We start from the raw sequence: 24,322 nt of genomic DNA, 5'->3' as shown, positions 1-24,322 counted from the left end.
GTATTAGCCTTTTTAAAATGCTTTTTGCTTGTTTTCTCTCAGCTTGCCAAAGTTGCAGCAATGCACAATTTAATGTAACTAAATTCACTCATCTGAGATTTGGTATAAACTGCAACTCCAAATAAACACGTCTTACTAGCACAGCTGGAAATATTTCACTTTATAAAACTCATATTCCTCATTTTAACAAACTTCGACAATTCAGTTTAAGAAACCAACATTTTACAAATAAAATGAATCAGATAAAAAGATTATTCTCTCATTTGAGGTTACTTTTTTGTTGCCTATTCTTCTCTGAACATAGATATGTACCTACATAGATATGTACCTTATCCTGACTTTTTTGTTCCTGATTTTTTATGTGATTGATATTGTAGGGAAGGCATTGTTTTCCTAGCTTGTTAAAAAACAGTACGTGGCAAAAACTGCAATTCTCTCACCTGCTTAGGTGTCACCCCAGGCATGCGAATGTCCAATGCAAAATCTGACAGACCAAGTGAAATCACTGGCTGCTCACTTCCAAGGCATTCACTGGAAAGAGATCTGGTCGTATCTTTATATCTTGGAAAGAAGGAAAAAAGATTTTTTTTAAATATCAATTTTTGTTATGTTTTTCTAAAAAGAAGGGTCTACAGAACTAGTAAAGAAGTTTGACAATGCTCAGTAGTTCCAGGAGTGATCTGAAAATTTCACTCCTTCATGAGCTGAGGAAAACATCATAGTTATCCAGTACTTACTGAAGTAGTTCCTTTGAGCAATCAGACAGACTAGTTTGGGAACATTAGCCGAAAATGTAACCTATCGTCTCATCCTAATAATTGTCTGAGTCACATGGATGTCCAGACACAGAATCAATTCACTGTAAAAGGTCAGGTACTGTTAATAATTCCGAACAGTTTTGGAGTTTTTTTAAGCCTATGTGTCTGATTTATAATTGTATACAGATTAAATCTAAATTATATGCAAATGGGAAACTTTTAATTGAAACACTATGACATTTATAGCAACTTCTATGCTACTTTGAGTAGCAAAGTAAAACTTCAGCTTCACCTGAATATCAAATTCTGTACTGAATGCAATACAGAAACAAATCATACAAAAAACGTAGATCACTGTAAAGAACTTAATGGTAAGACATCAGAAACATGATGTAACATTGTCATAAGTTTTGAATATGTATTTTCATGTATAAATAAATACAGAAGCAACATGATAAATACAGTACCCAATATAACTCACTAACAGTAAAACCTTTTTTCAGGAGCTGAGATGCTACTTCTCTTGGTCACACTACATTAAAGTTTACCTATGTGATTTTGCATTCAAACCACCCCTAAATTTCCCAGGATTGCTCAGTTTTAACTTAGTTGATACCTTCTTGCTAAAACATCATTTTATACCACAAGCTAATTCAGGCATCTGAAATATATTTACTCTCTGTATAGTCTCAAATACACCTGTTAGTGTTATCTAAAAAAGTTCTGCTTTATTGTGTTATCATCCTAAATTCACCTTTAATGAGCAACCTATGAATAAAACATGAGTTTCTGTCTTCAATGTGACAAGAGTGCCATTTCAAAATTGCAGAGAGAAAATTCCTAGCAATGAGTAAAACCAAACAAATACCATACACATTTTAATCTAGGACATGCTTTTTCACACTTTTCTAATACCATGACTGCATGCATTCAACACATAACATTTTCCTGCATAACTCACCTCTTGAAGACCGAAAGCGGGCTTCTGAAACCCAAGCAGATGTTTTGAAACAGAAGAAGCAGTATTAGCAGGTTGTTAACGAGGCCAGCCATGTCCACCCTGCTGTTTCTGGTCTGATTAAGTGAGCAGAAAAAGGGCAGCGTGGTTCTATCGGCTGTGATCCTGACAATTAGGCGGCAGCAGCAGCAGTATCATTTCACCACTTCATTATTGTGTGCTCTGCGGGCATCCTCCAGCTGCTGACAGACCATCTGTCTTGGAAGGTGATGCGCTATAAATCAGGAAGGTGGATGATGCTATGTTGTCTCTATTATTAGCTGTAAAAAGCTGTTGAAGAATCTTCCCTTGCAGACAGATGACACTGTACTTCTGTCCACTTAGGGAGCTGAAAAAGAGTGGCGCTACTGGTGCTTTCTGCCCACGTTGTCCAGTTAAATCTGCATGTTCCTTATCAATCCACAGCGCCGGAGACGTCAAGTGGCATCACAGAAACCAGCATCAGTCATCCTTCAGAACCTGTAAAAATAGAAGCAGATAACACATTACAGCACTAGTTCTTCAGCAAATCCCTGTTGAGGCATTTTAATACATTAGTGAGTTCTCTCATAAGCTTTAGCCCAATCTAAGTAAAGACTGCACTGGTTCTATTGATTCCTCCTGTCCCTCCCCTTTGCTCCATACAGGGTCAGAAACTGATACATTCAATACTGATAAACAAAAAGTACTCTCAAACATATTTCGGATGATAGGAAGAAATATAAAAACCTCCTCAGCACACAAAACGCAAAGCATGGAATATTTCACACATAAAAACACCAGCACAGTGTGGTCTACCAGCAGCAAAAAAAGGGCCAAACACTGACATAGCAAGAATTAAGGTTTGCAAATTTTATCAACTCTCACCAAATGTTTCTGCGCATATTGCAGGTTTGGAGAATACTTTACTTTTAATTCAACATGTAATAAACCATTATGTCATTAAGGTATCTGTTTCTTATGCACTTTACTTACTTTTAATATCCATTTCAGAAAACTTATATCTACAAATTATTTTTAAAAATACTGTAACAAAAACTATTGAGATCAGACTACTTACATTAGTTAAGCAGTTTTCTATCCTTTCACATACTGAGGTCGTATCAGCATAAACCACTACTCTCCTTCCTGCTTTAACTTCAACTGTTCCTCCCCATTCTAGTCAGCACAATATTTAATTTCAAATTTTTAAGGTTTTTTTCATAATTATGCTAGAAAATCACATTCTGTCTTACTGAAGACATATAGTAGTTTTTTTGTGGGGGTTTTTTTGAGAATCCCAATTTTGGCAGAAGGAAACTGTCAAGTCATAATAAAAAATCTTTAACATGTATTATGTATTAATTCTTCTAAGATAAATACTAATAAGAAAAAAAACTCTCAAGCCCAAACATCTCCCAGCCCCTGGAACACATAGTCAAAATACTGCTATAAAGATGAAATAAAAAAGCAGGATTCTGACATGAAACCAATTAGAATCCATGTATTTTAGGAAAAATTCCTTCCATTTCAGGGCACATGGACCAAAAATGCTTCTTATAAATCAAAAGTGCTTAAGCATACAATAAGAAGCCACGCTGGCTAAACAGCGACAGAACTCTTTGCAGAATTTAAAAATCTGATCACATTAATCATCATTAAACTTGCAAATTTTATTCGCTAAAGGATGGCACAAAAGATTCAGTCACAAACAACTAAAAATAGACTTCATATTAGTTTCCAGCTTGCCAAAAATATGCCAAAGTTGTCCAAAACCACTTATGCAAGCAGATGATACAATCTTAATTCCTTTTTTAATGTAAATTTTCATGTCTCCACTTTTTGATCTAAACAGTTTTCACTAGTGAACTACACAAAGCTGCAAGACATAGCATTGCACAAGACTGTGCTTATGATGAAAACCAAAATCATTTAAAAACAAACAAACAAGCAAAAACACAAGTGTGACATGCTGACATGCTTCACAAAAGTCAAGACAACTATAAAAACAGAAGGCTTCATTACTTTTACTCTTTAAGATGTATCTACAAAACCGTAGCTGTTCAGTGTCTTTGTAAACCATCTGACTAGAAGTTCTAATATATTTTTTTATTTGTATTATGCAACAAATTGTGTCTTTTTTTTCTAGACCATACTGCAAATGCACTTGACAAGCAAGAACTCTGAAGAACAAATGCAGAAAAAATGCAGAAAAAATACAGTGAGTTTTAACATATACAGAATTACAATATTCTGATTTTGGTTTTAATATGAATATATATTTTCAAGTGACTAGAGCAAAAAATAAATGCTTAATTTTTGCCAGCTTTACTAAGTCTGAGATTGGTTACATCAAGTCTGCTACAAACATCTAGCTGGTATACAATTAATAAAGGAAATTTATTTTATATAAAGGAAATAAAGGAAAGGAACTGAGAAACTAGATCACTAATAATTCCCCTTCAACTGAAATATGAAGTTTTCTTTATAACAGCTTTCAATTCTCACTAGAGAACACACTTTAATGTTAGAGGAATATGTGACAATTCACGGCTTTTAGAATGCCGACCATAAGAGTGAGGGGAAGAGTAATACTCTGAAACAGTCTAAAAAAGCAAAGAATTTAAATCTCTAGTGAGACAAATACACATATGCCTAACATCTCTACGTTCTACTTAAAAACAGTCCAATTTCATCCCCAAATGCTTTATAAGTTTTATCAGCTGGATGAATATGAAATGGATGAAAGTTTAATGCACCTGGTACTTCGGATTAGACAGCTGCACAAGCAAATTTTACATTTAGAAGAAAAGAAGAGGGGAAAAAAAAAGGTAGCACTATCTTGAAGCAATTTCAATGTAATTTTAGGTACCATGCAACACAGAAGGATATGAGATAACAAGGGGAAAAAGTGAGGATGAGAGATTCAATAATAAGATTACACAATTACTTAGGTTCATTTTGTGGACATCTAGATACCACTGTTATGTTTTCAATTTGGGTAAGAGATCCCAAGGGAACAGAAGTAGTGAAGTAAAATGACATAATTGATGACAAAGACTAGAATGAAAGTAGAGAAAGGGAAATGGAAATTGGATTGGGCAATGTAAGCATGGTATTTTATCCCACGTGCCCCTCACAGACATAGCAAAAAACAATTACATAAAACAAGAGAGTAAAGAAAAACAAAAGCAACTACCATGAAGATTGAAGGGGGAGGGGAGAGAAGGAGAGGTGGGGAGAGTGGCCAAGAAGCTGAAATTCAAAATAGAATAAAAAATAAACAATATAACAATTTAATGTCACACAAATTAGAAGTATGTCTTTTGAAAGAATAGCAATTAAATTATTAATTTCTAAAAATCAACTACAGAAAAAGAAAGCTCTGTATTAACCACAAGTTCATAAAGCACATTATAGTAATCTCTTTCTTGAGTTTAGTCACTAGAACATTTTATGTACAGTATCAAGTGAACAAGCCAGAAGCAGAAACCACACCTTTAATCATCACTACCTTCGAAGAAAAAACAAATTAGAAGATGACTGAAATTTATGGAGATTAACATGCAACTCTATCACAGATGATAATTTCTCATAGTTTAATCCCTTTTCTTGCTTCTTATGCATTGAAATCATGAAAATTAGCAAGGATTACTTGAGCTCTGTCTTCAGCCAAAGTAGAGTCCTCATTTTGTTTTAGGCAAAACATCATGCTTAGGCAACAACTGGGTATACAAACAATATTGAGTTCAACAAATGAACAGCAGCTAGGCCTCCAACTTGAAGTACTTTGCTTCTAATAACACAGGATAATCAATATGTAGTGGGATCAGCTTATGGATTCATTAATGCACTAAATGTAGCCACTTAAGACACTTCGGTCAAAGATGCAGAGAAAAACGTGTTTGGCAAGAAGCTGTCAAATTAGACAACATCAATAAATCCTCAATATCAATAAAAAGCATCTCACAAAACAGGTACATAGTGGTTGGGAGAGCCGTTGCCAAAAACAGAGGTATATAATGCAGATGACCAGACTGAGACAAGTGACTGATACACCAGATGGTCATGCTGCTACCCAGAGAGATCTGACAGGCTGGAAAAAGGGGCTGACAGGAACCTCATGAAGCACAACAAGGGGAAGTGCAAAGTCCTGCACCTGGGGAAGTACAACCCCAAGCACCAGCACAGTCTGGGGGCTGCCCAGCTGGGAAGCAGATTGGCAGAACAGGCCTTGGGGGTCCTCATGGAAACCAAAATGAGCATGAGGTAGCAGTGTGCCCTTGCTGCAGAGAAGGCTGTATTGGATTTACATGGCAAGGTTTTTGTAATGGGAAGGCTACAGGGGGTGGCTTCTGTGAGAAGCTGCCAGAAGCTGCCAGAAACTGACTAAGAGAGGCAGTGCCAGCCGGCTCCAGGACAGACCCACCACCAGCCAAGGCCGAGCCCATCAGTAATAGTGGTGGCACCCCTGGGACAACAGATTTAAAGAAGGTGAAAAAGTTACTGCACAAGAGCAATTGCAGCCAGAGAGAGAAGTCAGAATATGTGAGAGAAGCAGTTCTTCAGACATCAGGGTCAGTGATGGAGAAGGGAGAGGAGGTGCTCCAAGTTCTGGAGCAGAGATTCCCCTGCAGCTCCTGGTGAAGACCGTGGAGAGGCAGCTGTACCCCTGCAGCCCATGGAGGTCCATGGTGGAGCAGAGATCCACCTGCAGCCCATGGAGGGTGAGCAGCTGGATGCCCCAAGGAGGCTGTGAACCCATGGGAAGGCTGTGCTGGTGCAGGCTTCTGGCAGGACCCGTGGTCCCATGGAGAAAGGGAGTCCACCCATGACTGGAGCAGCCTGTTCCTGAAGAACTGCAGCCCATGGGAAGGATCCACATTGGAGGTTTGTGGAGGACTCCCACAGGAAGGGCTCCACACTGGAGTAACGGAAGGAGTTCTCCCCCTGAGGAAGAAGGAGCAGCAGAGACAATGTGAAATGAAGTGACTGTAGTCTCCATTCCTGTTCTGCTGGGGGGGAGAAGGCAGAGAATTCAGGATTAAAGTTAAGCCTGAGAAGAACCAAGGGGTAGGGCAAAGGTGGTTTTAAGATTTGTTTTTATCATTATCCTGCTACAGTTTGACTGGTAATAAATCAAACTAATTTCCCCAACTTGAGACTATTTTGCCTGTGATAGTAACATGAGTGATCTCTCCCCATCCTTATCTTGACCCCTGAGCCTCTCATTATACTTTCTCTCCCCTGTCCAGCTCAGAAAAGGAGTGACAGAGAAGCGTGGGTGGGCGCCTGGTGTTCAGCCAAGGCCCACCCGCCAGAAAGACCAATGGTATCTTCGTCTGCATTAGTCAAAGCATTGCCAGCAGGTCAGTGAAGGTGATCCTTACCCTGTACTCGGTGCTGATGAGGCTGTGTGCAGTTCTGCGTTCCCCAATACAAGAGAGACATGAACATATTAGAGAGGTTCCAAGTAAGTGCCGTGATGAAGACACTGGAGCATCTCTCCTATGAGGACAGGCTGAGAGAGCTGGGACTGTTCACACCAGAGAAGAGAAGACTCAGGGAGATCTCATAAAGGTATAGAAATACCTGAAGGGCGGGTGCAAAGAAGATGAAGCCAGGTGCAAACTTGTTCAATATCTTTATCAGTGATCTGGACCAGGGAATCAAGTGCCCACTCAGCCAGTTTGCAGATGACACTGAGTTGGGTGGGAATATTGATCTGCTGGAGGGCAGGAAGACTCTGCAGAGGGATCTAAACAGGCTGGATTGATGGGCCGAGACCCACTGGATGAGGTTTAACAAGCCAAGTGCCTGGTCCTGCCTTTGGGTCATAACAATCCCAGGCAGTGGTACAGTCTAGGGGAAGTGTCTGGAAAGCTGCCCAGCAGAAAAGGACCTCCAGTTGCCCACTGTAGTTGATGGTTGCCTTGTATTTTCCTCTGCATTTGTTCAGGAAGATGATGCCCTCACCCCTGCCCACCTCAGCAGTATATTAATTTTCCATCAGATTAACTGGTCAATGTGCCAGCAGGCAACAGCTGGTCACCTCTCACAAAAGAAAAGGTGTAAACATACAGCTGGGGCTGTAAAGGATCCCCTTGTTTTGGCAGCAATCCACACTTACTTAATTACTTTTAATATTATATTTTAAAATTACATTTTAAAATTATATTTTAATATTTAAAATACTTTAAAAATGAAAGTGGTAAGTTTTAAAATATACTTTGACTCTTGGTTTAATTTATAAATTAATTTATATTTTGCAAATTCCTGTCTTCTGCTACCGAAACATTTTTTTTTTCAGATATGAATACTCAAAGAAGGAAAATAAAAAAGAGAAATATGATTGGTCTTAATGTTTTTATGAACCTTCTCCAAAATTTGTTCTGCTGAGCATAAGTACAGTGTATATTTTAAAAAGAAATATTTCATGATAAGAAACCTCTTGCCCACTCTATCAGAGGAAGCACAGTATTTATACATTCAATAAAGAACTGTGACTTGAATTTTCCTGTATTATAGAAGTGAAACTCAATTCATCCTAACAGGATTTATTCTTTGAATGCTTTCCAACATTCAACAATTAGACATTGTGTATTTTTTCCTGCTTAACTAAAAATATAAAATGACAATTAATATTAAGTTCAACTTAAAAGAATGGTTCATAAGGGCAACAGAATCCATGAAAAAAAGTTGAATGCCTTTATATCTGAACTTATTTTGAGAGATTTTGATGACTTGAAAAGCATTTTTTATGAGTTTCCTACTAGGAAAGTACATTCTACTTACTATCTTAAGACAGACTATCTGCACCAAGAAAAATCAGTCCTTCAAATGCTCTGTCAATTCAGTAGATATGGCGACTTTTACCTACTAGACAGTACTTTTTTGTCGTTTTGGGGTTTTGGTTGGTTGGCTGGTTGGTTGGTTTGTTTTTTTGTTTTGGGGTTTTTGGTTGGTTTTTTTGTTCTGTTTTGTTTTGTTTGTTTGTTTGTTTTTTAATGAACTGAAGTTTTATACAGAGAAAATAGAAGTAAGAAGGAGAAATAGAAGATGAAGAACTGTCATTCATGTTCAGCATCTCCCTTTTGGAGATCAACATAGTCACAATCCAACTTGCACGTTCCTAACTGCTATAAAGAGAAATCATAAACTTATCATCCCAAGCCATAAGCAAACCCTGTTCACTAAACAATACAGGAAACTTCAATTGCACTTAGTAGCAACTCATACAGCACTAGCAGTCATGGAAATCACAAAAAACGGAAGGAAACAGATTAATGTTTATGCAAAATAAAAACAGGGACATTATTTCCAGGAGGATTGAGAAAAGGAGTTTATTGTCCTCTCCTAACATATAGAATATATAGAAATTAAAACCACCCTTAGATTTTTTTTGTGAGCATCATAAAATGCATGAGAAAACACAGAAGAACCAAGGCAAGCCAAAAAACCCTCACAACTCAAAGTGGCAGGGTTGCTGTCACCCCAGGCTCTAAGCTCTACAGACAAGCTGCCATACTCAGCATTTCCAAGATGAATGAAAGGGGCAAACTTAAAAGTTTAAGCAGACTTGAGTTTGTCAGATCAGCTTTTGGAATTGTTAATTTTCTAACACTGAGTGAAAACAGAAGAAAATGTGTAGGGAAAAAAAAAGATGCAAAAAAGATTTAACTGCTACTTTACAATGAAATTAAACTTACTAAGCAGCCCTTGCTTATACAGTTCAAGACAAGATTTTTCCTCATTTTCTCCATCGCTGTACTGTTAACTATTAGCTATAAACTTGTTTAAGAATGAGGAATTGTACTTTTTTTTATTGAACAGAAATATGTAAGCAAACCACCAAAAACTTCCTTTCCTGCTCATATTAATACAAATGTTCTTGCCTTAGTAAAATATCAGGAGACCTCAAGCAGAAATTTACTTTTACAACCTGAAACAAATGCATAGAACTACTTGAAACACTCCCTATTAAAACAGTATCATACAAAACCTCCTCTTCTTCTTTTGGGAGTCACAGACATTTTTTCAGAAGTCTGAAGACACAACAGCATGCATTAGTTTTTTAATAGCATTTGGAAAGCATTTTATTCACAATAAATCACCTTCTAATCCTTCTGCTTTGACCAGGTATCAAAACAGGCAAAATTTTCTTGTCAGGGAAGATCAACACTTTTTACAGAAAGACAACATCTTAGCAAACTGCTAATTTCATAGAATGAAAAAATTAACGAGCTGGATGGTACTAATTACTTGCTTAAAAGGCAAAAAGCATAAGAAGCCCCTGCTTTCATTTAACATCCAGATCACTATCATTAGCACAATGTAATAAAAGTCCACTGAAGTGCCCTTTGTTTTCGCTCTGTTATGCAAAAATAGAAAATATTAAAGGATAAATGTTTGACGGAGTTAGGATTAGCCTCCAAGGATACAGCAGATGAGAGATCATTTCAAATACTTAAGTTCAATTATACATTACATATGAACTATGAATTAAATTCATTGCATGTTCCTTCACTAAGGTCATCAAATCAGGGCGGGGTAAGCTGCGGGGGGGAGGGGCTTCTGTGAGAAGACACCAGAAGCTGCCCCATGTCAGACAGACTCAGTTCCACCCAGCCCCAAGATGGATCTGCTGCTGCCCAAAACTGAGCCTGTCAGCCAACACCGGTGTGCCTCTGCTATAACATATTTAAGAAAAGGTAAAAAACACTGCACAGCAGCTGAGAGAGGGGTGAGAATAACTGAGAGAAACAACTCTGCAGACATGAGGGTCAAAGAGGAAGGAGATGCATGAAGTGCTTCAGGTGCTAGAGATGAAGTTCCCCTGCAGCCCGTGGTGCACACCATGGTGAGGCAGCTGTGCCCCTACAGCCCATGGACGTCCATGGTGGAGCAGAAACGCATCTGCAGACCACAGAGTGCACCATGCCGGAGCAGGTGGACGTACCCTGAAGAAAGCTGTAGTTCCAGAAAAGGGGAGAAGCTCACGGAGGACTGTCTGCCATGGGAGAGACTCCACAGTGGAGCAGGAAGAAAGCATTATGAACTGCACAGATCAGGGGGATGAGACAGAAGAGTTGAGAGTGAAGTTGAGCCTGGGGGAAGTTGGTTGTAGATGTGTTATTTCTCATTATCCTACTCTGTTTAATTGGCAATAAATCATATAATAGAATATCCTGAGCTGGACAGGGACCCACAAGGATCACCAAAGTTCAACTCCTGGTCCTGTACAGGACTGCCCCAAGAATCACACCATGTGCCTAAGAGAGTTGTCCAAATGCTTCTTGAACTCTGTCAGCCTTGGTGCTGTGACCACTTCCCTGGAGAGCCTGTTCCAGTGCCCAAACACCCTCTGGTGAATAACCTTTTCCTAATATCTAACCTAAACCTCCCCCTGACACAGCTTCAGGCCATTCCCTCAGGTCACTTTTTTTCCCCCCTTGAATTGCATGCCTCTTAAAAGCCATTCCAGGTAAAAATATGGAATATCTTCCCATATATCCGGCCTAAGCGATGTACTTAAATTGATATTTACAACATCGTATCTCCATAAAAATCACAAGCAACTTCAATTAATGAAAATAATTCAACAGAAGTTTGTTGGAGTTCATTATAAAAGTGATGCCCTGGTCTTTCTTTTTTCAAAATGGCTCAGATAACAACTTGAAAACCAACTCAATTAATGTAATTTAGTGTTCATAAGATCCATACTAAAAGCAGATAAATGAATTCTCAATTATTATAGCCCTTTTTATGACAAACTTTTATCTAGTTAAATACATTTTCAAAACTAGTATCCATGAAAGTAAAAGAAAGAATTCTGTAAACATCAAAATAACACTAGAAATGCAGTACCTCTAGAGACACAAATTTTCAGTATCACAAAATGTAATAATGCTAACACTCAGGTAACTGAACACAACCAAACAGATGAGTATTTCAGCAGAACAGGTCTTAATTCTGTGTGGAATTTTCAGAAAGTAAATAGGTAAGTACAACACAATTACCTGCGATTACACTGGCACTAGGTTTTTCTCTGAAGTGTCTGTATGTAGATGGAATAGAGCAATAGTATATACTAGGACATAGAAGGATAACCAAGAAGCAGCCCAAATTTCTTTGCTAGAAGGCTCCATTACACATGGGAAAATAAGAGTAGTTCACAGGAGAAAATTGAAGAAAAACTAAGAACACTGGGAAGTGAAGAGTAAAGGAAAGAAAAACAGAAACCAAAACCAATGCAAGAAAGAAATGCTGAGAACATACTCTATGACTTAGCAGAAAATGTGCAACTCTATGGCAAAGTCAGTAGAAAAGACTCCAAGCCAGAGCAGGTGAACATGCTCTAAAGGAAGGTTCAGCCTGTGGAGACCCCAGACCAGAGCTGGCTCCTGGCAGGAGCTGTGTCCTGTGAGAGGTACCCATTGTTACTCAGTCCCTCAGCCTAACGAGGACTTGTTCGGTAGAGGTTCCAGAGGAGATAAAGGTCTGAGCCACTAATGGGCCAAGGACTCTTCTAGTTTTATCTGTTCTTTGAAAACTCACACAGGAGCAGAGTGACCCAGTGAGCATCCATGCTCATGAGCTCGGAACACCAATAATGCAATTAAAACATGAATAGCGAGTGGCTTTTCCAAGACTCATTTGTCAAGGACAAAGAAAATTATGGGCACAACGAGTCAGTCTCATGAATACTTTTCCCATTGTAAGCAACCTGATTATGAGTAAACCACTTAATCCATAAATACGACAGCCTAAGTGAGCCGCCTTTGAGCTCTCTCTGCTAGGCAGTGTGGCTCCATAGGGGTTATCTCCCCTGGAGCTGGGCCATCTCTCAAGGTAAAAAGAGAGACATTTTTACCAAAGGTAGGTCTTTGTTAAGCGACTGATACTGCACATAGCCTTGTAGCATGATAGCTCTGATTTGTGTCTTGGTAACTTTGAATCATTGTTCCAATGATTGTGCCATACAATAATACGAGTGAATTTTGCCATCTAACTGTAAGTCACAGTTTTACAACATCTTATTAATACCACTTTTGCTAAAACCTTTGACAGGGGTTCATAAAGTGAAATCAGCCATTCCCAACACTCATAGAGGAGCAGGTTTTCAGGAAGGACCTGTGGCCCTGCAGGAGACTCACACTAGAGCATTTTGATCTGGAAGAACTGTGGAGAGGACTCACATTCTATCAGTTCTTCATAGATATATCAGTTCTATATCTCACAGTAGAGACCCCAAATGGAAGAAGGGCAAGGGGAGGAGTTCAACGTTAAACCCTAGGGGCTGGTCCAAAGGGTGGAGATTGCTAATGGAAACACCTTTAAATTGTTGTAACCCATGAATTGAGTTGTATGTTATAGGAAGTGCTATGGCACAGAAATTCCCTGAATCAGCAGCAGACAAGCTTCACACGAGGTAGTGCAAGTGCAGCTGTGACCTGACCTGAGCTGGCTTTGGTGCCCATTTAACTCCACACGACCTACCACCTCTCCTGTTCAGAGTGACCCCCACAACAAATGGAGACCAAAGTCATGGACTGAAAGAACTTGGGACATTTATGGCTATTTTACAGGGGTAAAATAAATTGGTCCATAGATTAGGGATCTGTGAGTATATCAAAACACAGGAAGTGGTGTGTGTGTGTGGATAATGAGGATATATTGGATAACGTAAGACCTGAGCATGATATATACATTATGGAATTGAGGGGGGAGAGGTGTGTGTACTGATTTTGGCTGGAATAGAGTTAATTTTCTTCAAAGTAGCTTATATGCTTTAAAAGAGCTATGCTTTGGATTGTGACCAAAACATTATTGAAAACACATGGATGTTTCAGCTATTGCTCAGTAGTGGTTACACAGAGCCAAGTCATTCCCTGCTTCTCACACCATCCCACCAGCAAGGAGGCTGGGAGGGGACACAGGACAGCTGACCCTGACTGATCAAAGGGATGTTCCATATCACATAAGGGAGGACTGGAGGACACCTGGAGTGATGGCATTTGTCTTCCCAAGAAACCATCACCTGTGTGCCCTGCTTCCTGCAGGTGACTGAACAACAGCCAATGGGAAGGCAAAAATTAATTCCTTATTTTGCTCTGCTTGTGCATGCAGGTTTTGCTGTCCCTATTAAACTGTCTTTATCTCAGCCTTATGAGTTTTCTAATTTTCTTATGACTGTCTTCCCTGACCAACTGTGGGATGGTGAGACAGGGTCTGTGTGGTGCTGAGGTGACCATCAGCACATAAAACCATAGTTTTGTTATATCTGTTATCTCTCTAACACAAAATAACCCAAAAGAGAAATAAGCATGTGTTTGAAAAAAAATAATCAGCATTAGTATCTAAACTACTCTGGATATGTTCCCTGCCCTACCTCAAGTCCCAGGCTCCTGATAAAATTTCCTCATGGAAATGTCATATTCCTGGTTCCTAGATTATGAAGGGGAATTCTCGAGTTTGTTCATTTCCAGAGCAGAACGAATCAAGTGTTCTTCTCCAGAAAATGCTATTCAGCTATAAATCAGTAGGACTAGGAAGATGATTAATGAAAAATAACAGGATCCCCCCCAACATGTGAATTTTAGACTCTATCCCCAAATAAATGGTATTACTGCCAATGATATAATATATACTTCTTATAGGGGGAAAAGGGTATGCAATTGGATCTATGCAAGGTTAGGCAAGACAGCTTACTCCTTCTGCATACTGGAATTAAGAAAAAAAAGTTTTAAATTGTATTTATATAGAATTACTTGTTTTCAAAATGTAATTCATTCAAATGATGTTTAACCTCTTTTTCCACAAACTGCAGGGGCAGGAAAAACTTTAAATCTAAGACTTTCCAGTAACTCTGTTCTCTGTTTTGTCTCATGCAACAGCAATGTTTAACTTATGAGGAAGGATATCTTTACTTCACATTTCTTTTACTTCCCTTAATTGTTCAGTCAAAACTGTGTCTGAGAGACATGGAAGGTGTATGTAAAACCTGCAGTACTTTCTTCCACTGCATAGGAAAACTATTACAGCAATAAAACTATTTAAACAATCAGATATTACATACCTGTGAGATCAATGGCACGTTCAATTTTAAAAGCTTACTGACATACCGGTAACATTAGGTTTTATTCATTCTGAAAATCTTGGCTGTCATTAAAAAAAAAAGTTGGAAGTTTTGTCGACAGCCATGAGTCATACTCATTTTCTCTCTCCGAGAGCCTATTCAGGAATTTCAAAGATTACAATTTACCTTAGCTAAAGCAAATATATTATTGTAAGCATCACTCACAGCACACAGTTTAAAAGGAGAGCTATCCTTGAATGAAATGAACACAAATCAGATATTTTTAAACACAAAAGAAGGAAAGAGAGGCTAGTAGTGAAGTAAACCTTTCAGGGTACAAGAGGAAGTCCTTCCAAGTGTTGACATTAAAGATATACTTTGTCTTTTAAAGATCTGACACTGATTAGACAGAAAAACTGTGGAAGTTTTTTGTAAGAAAATACTTCAAACTTTAAAACTGTACTAGTTTCCTTATTGAAAAAATAGAGAAAAGATTTGTATAACAAATGTGTTGATACACATGCATTCATTCATTTAAATTACAAACCATAAAAAATTATCATGACTATCTAATTTCCAACACTAATGGATAAATATTAAGAAACAAGACCTTGCTGTGTGACAGACAACTGCACACAGACAACTGTACACATTTGACAGTACAGAATTGCAGTAAGCAGGGAGAACAAAAAAAAAAAAAAGATTTGCAAGGTCATCTGTTCTCATCTTTCGCGCACCCACACACCTAACCCACACCTTTTACAAAAGTATCCCCTACGTCTTAGTTGGGAGATATATATATATATATTTGGTTTATTTGCAATTTTTTTGAAGTTTATGTCTGGTAAGGGTCTTTTGGGTTTTAAGCAGAATCTCGCACAGAATGTATGAGAACCATAACACAAGAGGCAGTGGCAATATCTTTGCTCAATACAGGTTGATTACTGTTCTCCACAAAAGTCTAACAGATGTAGGTATAAAATTAGTCACCACAGTGCTCTTTCTATATCACTTTACAAAGTTCTCAAGCTTTACATTTTCTGACTCCTGCATGACAGCTGTGATTTGAGGATGAGGAAGAATATTAAGACTTAGTTGTCCTTTGCCTATTTCAACAAATTAGTTGAAAAGTATTTCTGGAATACAGAGTCTAGATACAATCTAAGAAGTCTGGTTTAAGCCCTTCTGAGTCTGAGTATCAGAAAGCCAAAAAAATTAAGCTCTTCATTTTACTACATGTTGCTTTGCTGCAGACATTTGGCAAGAGACACTGGAACATGGTAGGACCTAATCTGGATATTTTAGATTTCAAAGTATGTTTTCCAATGTATTTTAAGAGCAGTATTCTTCAAAAGTTCTTAGAATCCACATGAAATATGAATCCTCACTAAAAAGTAAAATATATTTAAGAAATCTCCCTTAGGAAACAGAAAAAACTTGATTACTTTTCTTAACCTGAGTATTTGTGAGTCCCACTGACCTCTAGACTCTTGAATTCCACTACAAGAACAGAAATGGATTATAACTAAAGAGCTGCAATGAAATATCTGCAATTTTGTTGTGGTTTAATCCCAGCTGGTAAAGGACTTGGTATTATCAGTATTATCTTATTGCAACCGGTCATCTTCGTTCGCAAAGCCCAGCCATGATGATGATCTTATTGCTTATGCCCACTCTTACAGACTCTATATTGGTGTTGCAAGTGATTTCCCCCCCACCTCCCCAAACTCAATACAACAGTAGTAAATATGTAGGTAGATATTTAAATGCAAAGTTTATTTTAAACTGGAAAAAATTAAAAATAAAAAAAAATTACCTGCAAAGTATTTTATGTATTTGCCTTTTTCTTCAGAAAGCAATCTCTCTCCTGTCCTATTCCCTCTGTCCAATTATTATTTTGATTTGTTGAAGAGGCAGCAACTAAAAGGCTATTTTCACTGGTGACTTGTCAGGTCCAAACTGACTTTCATTAAGCACTGCGTGTGTGCCAGCATGCCAGTACACGTCTTTGAGAAGCATTTAAGTAATACCTCCTATCAAAGAACAAAGTGAGCCAGAAAGGACTTGGAAACACAGAATTTATTGGGAATCAAACTACTGCTTGAGGAGGGGATGGGACAATTTGACAGCAACGGCAACAAACTGAACATCACAGGAAGATACCCTTCAAAGACGATTTTAACTACAGGCCAAATAAAAAACCCTACCACTTTTCTCCTAATATCATTCTTTTTGGAGATTTCATTTTATGGAACAGAATTTGAAATAACCTAAACAATATAGCTTACAGGTTACAGTGAATTTTTGGGATACGCCTTCATTTGTCTTTTCCACCTTTCTCCAGAACAGTCACTCTTGTAAATGGACACATTTGACTGCCCTTTGTCAGTAAGCAAACACAGAATACGAGTAGCAAGACAGAAACCTATATGTCCAGGATCTTTTAGCAATTTTTCTGCTAGCTTACTTAACAACAGTCAATTATTTATTTAGCAATAACAACTTAATACAAACAGATAAACCACAAAGTGACCTCTCACGGAAAAAGAGAAAGAGGGGTTTCTCCAAAGACTGGTCTTTGCTGGAACAGGACACAAAGGTGCTAGTGATCTTGTCTAAACTGTGCTTTTGCTGGGAAAGGCTGGATCAGATGATCCTTAAGGTCCCCTTCCAACCTGGTATTCTATGATTCTCTCAAGAACAGCATTAATTAAAAAGAAAATCCTTGAGCCTCAGATTTTTAAAATCTTTTATTGCACTGTCAGGGTATTTTGCTATTCCAACAAATTCTGTAAGTAGTGACAAAAAGCTTGTTACAACTTGGCCAGTAAGTGAATTCCTAGCCAAAATATAACACAAGGAAAGAAGCAGGCAATTCCAGGTATAAGTCCTACAGAAGAAGCAAGGACATCCACCAAGGCTTGTCAAGAGATGTCAAGAAAAAACCTTATCAAGACTAAAGGCTTTTAAGAGATGCACAACCTATGAGAGTGTATCAAAGCAGCTGCAGCTCACAGACTCATCCCTGTAACATAGAAAAAACCTACACCGCATGACATAAATATTTCTTATTTGTAGATAAGATGCTGTTTTGAAGGAAGTTTTTCAGAACTGTGTAAAATTAACAGTCAGCTATTCAAACTAAACAGCATGCAGAAGGAGATCCAAGCTGTCTGCAAAATATCAGCAGGCCAAGTTTCAGAAAGGCTCACAATCCATTCATGCCAGATTCTCCACTGATCAGTATGATGATCATACTGAATATGCTTAAAAATACAGCCTACAGAGACTAATCAGCAGAGACAGGATTAGTTCACATGAATGCAAGTCTAATCCTGTGAACTCAGCTGGAATATTTGTGAGAAGACTCATTCATAGCATATGCATTGGAAACCTGGTCATGATCCAATCTACATAATCACCAAGTCATAAGCACACAGGTATGTTTGTAGCAATGTTGGAATGAGTTTTATTTGTAGTATAATATACACCACTTTTGTTTGTTTTTATTTTAACAACAGAGTTCCCATAAAGAAAACCTGTTTTGGCACTAGTCCAATTACACGCTAAGGAAACTACTTTACTATCAAAAATTTGTACAAAATTGTTGTTCTTAATTAATAGTAACTAAATTAATATATTTTCATATTTCTCATTAATGCAGTGGCATGAAACACCTACAAACTAGAAAAAAGAGTCTGTCCTCCCAGAATCAGATTCGTGAAGAAACTCATTTACATGTTTGTATTTTGTCTGGTTCAACTGTAGAATTTCACATTAGTGAACTTTATAAACCTGTAATAAAAATTAAATTTTAGAGTAGTATTTATAAACCTGTACTAAAAATTAAGTCCTACACTAGTAAACGGAAACACTTTTTAACTAACACACTAGTGCTTATTAATAGCATACCACTGACCTTTATGGTAACCTAAATACAGTTGATTGAAAGATCTCTCATGTATTGCAGTTTTTCCAAATACAACACATGCTCACCTACTTGCACACAATAACTTTTCAGAAGTTGAAAAGGTGAAAAGGGTAAAAGCTACTAGGAGGTGAGGGGTGTTGGCTGAGGAGATAAAAACAAAAGGCATTCAGAAATACCAGTAGAAATACCAGCAGAAAATATTTTGAATAGGATTTTTGAATACAATATTTTTTAGCTAGTACAATTTCTTACATGTCCACTAGCCTGTAAATGATAAATACGTTATTTTGTTTTCCTACATTTTCTACTTTCTGGCACAAGAACATGCAATTTTGTAAGAAAAGAAAAAATGAAAATCAATACAGAATTTTCCAAAATGCTCAATTTCAAGTGCTAAGCAAAACATGATACAGATTTTTTGCATAAGTTCATCATCATCATGGCTGGGCTTCGTGAACGAAGATTTGGGAAGGGCTCTATCCACATTTGTTACAGGCACGTTGGTGACTTATGAGGTCAATATGAGACAGACATATCCGATTGCAAAAGGCACAGTAGAAAGACTCCTTAGATGGTATATTCTGCAAGGCACGGTTCTTTCTGCGTTGCCTTTTCTCCTCGAGAGTGATCCTGCGTGTGTTCTCAAAGGAAGCAGCTGCGTTATAGATGGTGTGTCTCCAGGCCTCCCGATTGGAGGCCAGAGTAGACCAGTTATGGTGATCAATATGGCCAAGGCTGAGATGTTGTTTCAGGGAGTCCTTGTATCTTTTCTTCGGGGTTCCTCTCTTGCGGCAGCCAGTGCATAAGTTACTTCTCTTTCAAACACACATTTTTGCTCAGAAGTAAATTATTCCAGCTCAGTCCCAAAAACCAAAGCCGAAACAATTTCAGAGATACAGTAGTTTGAAAGCAGTTGAATGTAATCATAAAAAAAGGCATCTCAGACCACAAAATCATTCACATACACATTTCATTGTCACCTTTTACATTCTCCTTAATCACTGATAAAATACAGAAAGAAAGCAGACTTTAAAATGTGTTTTAGTGTAAAATATGACAAGAATTTAGTACAATAAAATTTGCCCAATTGATGATATTGGAGAAGGAGGTCAGCTATCAGCAGAGTAAGCACACCATCAGCAAGTCAGTACTCACTTCAGTTGTCGAGAACAGTTAAAAAGTTTTTAACATGATTACTATCTTAAGTGCAGAAACACTTGTTTTTCCAATGGATTACATTGGCAGTTTAAGATAAGGCAAGTTATTTCACCGACTAATAAAATAAATCAATGATAACTAAAAACAAGGTAGCAATTACAACAGTGTGTTTTAAAAAAATCCAACCGTCATGGAAAGGGAGAAAAACTTCAATATTACACATTAATTCCACTTCTGATACTCTAATGCCCATACAGATGCCTTAGAAGTATGCTTCCTTGGCAGGAAGCTTACTATACATTGCAGACTCACCTCAGAATATGGTGCTTATCTGCCCTAAATTTTTCAAATTAGATGTGTAATTTCCACAGTTACAAACACACCATTAATCTATTGTTTTCACTTAAACTGCCTTCTGGCAATATAGGCTTTGAAATCAAGGTACCAAAGAACATGGTATAACAAGGTAAAGATCAGGTCTAAGTCAAACATGGAAGCCAGGTGACCAATTAACAAAAAAGGACAGTAATGCTGTATTAAACAGTGCAATTGGCATGGCATTTTTCAGCTGCAATGAAGACATTTTAAGTGTTAGAAACAAGGGCATAAGTCATATATCAGAACCTCCACACCAGCAAGAAAAGATTTGTCTTTTCCTCAGGTTCAAATCACATCCTATGCTTACCTTCCCTTTTGTGGTAGTTTGGTCTGGGCCTTCCCTGGTGACCAGTTTGTAACCAAGGAAGTGCCCAGATTTACCCAGTATTCCCTATGATTTTTACATAAGCCAGGCTATAAGAAGAAAGGAGGAGAGGCCTTCGCTCTTTCCTTCCAGCAGCTTGGAGGTGCAGGTTCCCTGCTGTTGAGTCTGCCGTGTTGGGCAGCGAGGCCTGGTAAGGCCTCACCGACCTTGGGAGACAGAGGTTGCCGGCGAGCGTTCCAGAGCGACTCTCGGTTGTCCCAAGGAGAGTAGTAAGATAGTTTTTTTGCCAATTCTTTTAGTTGCTAGATATTGGGCTACTAATAAGGATATATATATAATTTATTTTGGTTTTGTTCCTTTTCCCTTCCCCCTTCCCTTTCCCTTGTGAAATTATATATATATATATATATATAAAAATTGTATATAACTGTAACATAAGTGTAAATATATTTATACATATTGCTTTAGCTGTCTCTCTCTCATTTCTGTTTTCTTGGGTTTTTTTTCTCCCTCTTCTCCCTGAGGTTTTGGGAAGGGGGATGGGGACTTCTTGTGGTAAGGTTTGGAGACTTGGCAGGGAGCCAGCTTCAAACCATGTCACCTTTCAAGGGGTATTTTCAGACTCTTCCACAAGAAAGGCTTGTAGGTCCAATGACTTTTCCAAACATGGCTGTTTGCTCTTGTCAAAGAAGACAGCCTCAGTGACTCAAATGCTCTAACTTTGGATTTCTGTCTTCCCCTTATCCTCCAGAAGGGGACTCCTATCTTTCAATTCAGACTTAAGCAGCAGGAAGGGATAACATCAATATGCTTGTTATCCAGGCACTTTTTGTAGGGCTTTGGTAGCCTCTGTAAAGCTGCTATATTTCATACACTCCATCATAAGCAGAATTATATTTTCTAGTTTTTAAGTGAACTTGCGAAAAACCTACTGTCTCAAAAATCCAGATTGCAAACTTGTTAAAAAAAACAAAAACAAACCCCTAGAAAGAACCCTTACCTTACCTACAACCTCACTGAGGTAACACATGATGAAACTGCAGGAACAACAGTACTTTGTTGAATCATAAATTAATGTTTCCTCTAGATGCACAACACTGCTTCTATTCTCAGGTTAAGTAGTCAAAAGATTGAGAACATGAAGGCAAATAACTGTGTGGCCAATTCAGAATAACCCAAGCTCTAGAGAACGCTAAAATGTTTTTCAAAGTTCACTATTATTTTTGCTGTGTATTTGCATTTACAGTTTTTTCCTGCTAAAGATCATCTAAGCCACCTGCCATTGCAAAACGATCCTATTCAGAGGATATTACAATATTCCCAACACCAGAAGGCAATGTTTTTAGAAGAGGCGAATATAACTGAAATCAATGCACTAGTTATCAGTCACTATGGACTGAATGAAAGTACTTACAAAATCCTTGAACTTTAGAATCCAATCAGGAGAATGCCAGTTCTTTCTAACCACCAGTTCTGCTTGTTTTATTATTTTATTACACAGATTTAGACAAACATGTGAACATGGTTCCAGATAAAAGAAAGGCAGTTAGAAGAAAGACAGTTAAAAAAAATTATGCAGATTGTTCTTCATTTTCATAAAGCTACAGAGGGGAAATTCTGTATCTCAGATGCACAGCTGAAGCATGATTTTTGAAATAATGCCAAAAAAAAAAAAAAAAGACACACAACTGTTACATATTTGCTCACGGATTTTTCTACATTTTTAACATTCCTGGTTAAATGATCCAATCTTACAGAAATCCGGGGATGCTCCAAGTAATTTCACTTTGACAAGAACAAAAATATTAGGTACTTTCCTGTAAGCAAATCTTAGCAAGATTAGGGCACAATTTTTCTCCTACTGACTAAAAGGCAAACCACACAGCCTTTATCTCCCCATTCCACATATATGTGTACAATGTCATAAGAGATAGGATGCAATCAAGTAAACTGCATCGATTCTGAAAGACTATGCATTTCCTTCATTATAATTAACTTCGGGAGGGGGAGAAAGAAAGATAAGTTTCATAGTTTAAAGATACAACTATGCAAAATTGCTTAAAGCTTTGTGTTGGGAGAAAATCTGCCCAGATTACACAGACCAAGAAAGGAAAGGTGGTGGCAGCTCCATGTTCCCACATACAACCATAGTGAGGTTAAGCATCTATCCCCACTAAGCACGTGGACACAAAGCACACATGGCCAGCCATGGGGTGAGAAGGGCCAGGGTGGGGGATGGAGGGTGTCATAATTTAAAACCAGCACATGGCCAGTGTCAATTCCCTCATTCAAAGAAGGTAAAAAAATTTACCTAAGATTTCTATCTTAATAGCAACTTTCCTAGTTATCAGGGCAAATATTCAGAAACTGTCCATTTAAATCGGTTAACTAAAATCTCCTGTGCCAGCCAGGTCTCCTCTCTCAAAGTTGTGTTTCAACAGAGATTTTAAAATCCATAAAATCCTACTATGTTTTTAGGGTATGGTTCCACTTCATGGCTAAGCTAATACAGTGGAACATGCTCAGAGCTCATGCCCTGTAGGGCAGTTGATCCCGTCTCCTCTACCGTGACAGACCTCGTGAGTCCACAGCTTCAAGTGGAGTAGGTTCACCTCACCAATGTAATGTAAAAGCTCTTTGCTTTGTTACAGATTAGGTTTCTGTAGCATCAACCCACTCAACAAACTCACCCTACGATTGCTATAGGGAGAGAAGAGCACCAGGAGAGTGAGGCCAAGGAAAGTAACAGCAAGATTACTCTTTTCAGCATTTAACTGACTTAACATCCTCAAAAGTTATTAGCATTAGCTTAGGTAATCTTGTTCTCTTGTTACATAATAGAAACTGAAAGAGCCCCCCAGTTTACCCTCTCCAAGTCTTTTTTTCTTTTAAGAACTTCCCTTTTAGTCCATATTTCAGGTAATTATCTTTTCATCCTCAATATCCTTTCGAAACTCCCTCTGTGATGTCCTTCTGTATGGTCAGTATCACAGTATTATTTGAGAAAAGCATATTTCTTTCTTTAAAGTAGTCTTTATCCTTTCCGCTCAGCGCTCCTATAATCCTGCTTGTTTTCTGCTCAAAATGGAGAAAACATACGATGATTAATGACACCACTCTAATAGAAGATATCAAGAGTACACCCAAACATACACCCCATAAATGACCTAACAGGATTATAGTGGAAAAACAAACAGAAACCCTGTTTCTGTAAAGAACAGTTTGAATGTGAACTCTGAACATAGAGTCAAAAGACCTGGCAGAGGGAAAAATCACACCTATAAATAAACTCAAAATTACTGCTATGTCATTAAACAGACACTCATTAAAGAACTTGTTGTGCCTTGGACAATCACTTTTCCACTGCTACATGTATTACACGCTAGATAATTGTGGTCTAATGTGGCCAACTTAAAGCGCAAAACCCAACCAAACACAAAATCTTACAACTGCTTACCAATACTAGTTTTCACTGGTTACAGGATTTCCTTCCCCCTTTGTTAGGATACAAAGCAGGAAGAACTCCTGAAGAGAAGAAAACATACTTAAAAAAAATAAATTCAGACTTCCTCCCATACAGTGACTGCCAGGTGGTTGCCACCAGCTGAACAGAACTTACTTTTCTTTGCTTTCTTAAAGGCACTGAAAGAACTGCTCAGGATATAATTACGCAGAATTAAAAATTAATCAGATCTGAAACAACCTCCATCTATACACG

General features: G+C 38.0%; 1 protein-coding gene across 6 annotated transcripts in view; it reads right to left on the bottom strand.

Moving 5' to 3' along the window:
* Window positions 1–20,624, bottom strand: part of PAM (peptidylglycine alpha-amidating monooxygenase) — a 95,503-nt gene extending 74,879 nt beyond the window's left edge. For 3 of the 6 annotated variants that reach the window (XM_018072852.2, XM_018072854.2, XM_018072855.2), the window contains exons 1-3: window positions 20,587–20,624; window positions 1,720–2,235; window positions 441–561 (exon numbers count right to left, since the gene is read on the bottom strand). In XM_018072852.2, the coding sequence (XP_017928341.1) occupies window positions 441–561; window positions 1,720–1,811 (213 nt within the window). In that variant the 5' untranslated portion in view covers window positions 1,812–2,235; window positions 20,587–20,624. The remainder of the gene's footprint in view (window positions 1–440; window positions 562–1,719; window positions 2,236–20,586) is intronic. The other 3 variants (XM_018072853.2, XM_018072857.2, XM_018072856.2) reach the window with 1 other exon arrangement.
* Between the last annotated feature and the right edge of the window lie 3,698 nt (window positions 20,625–24,322).

Source organism: Manacus vitellinus, unplaced genomic scaffold, assembly GCF_001715985.3.
Source record: "Manacus vitellinus isolate BGI_N305 unplaced genomic scaffold, ASM171598v3 scaffold_23_pilon, whole genome shotgun sequence".
NCBI lineage: Eukaryota > Metazoa > Chordata > Aves > Passeriformes > Pipridae > Manacus > Manacus vitellinus.
Note: the sequence above shows the minus strand (reverse complement) of the source record. Positions and strands in the feature narration are given on the sequence as shown.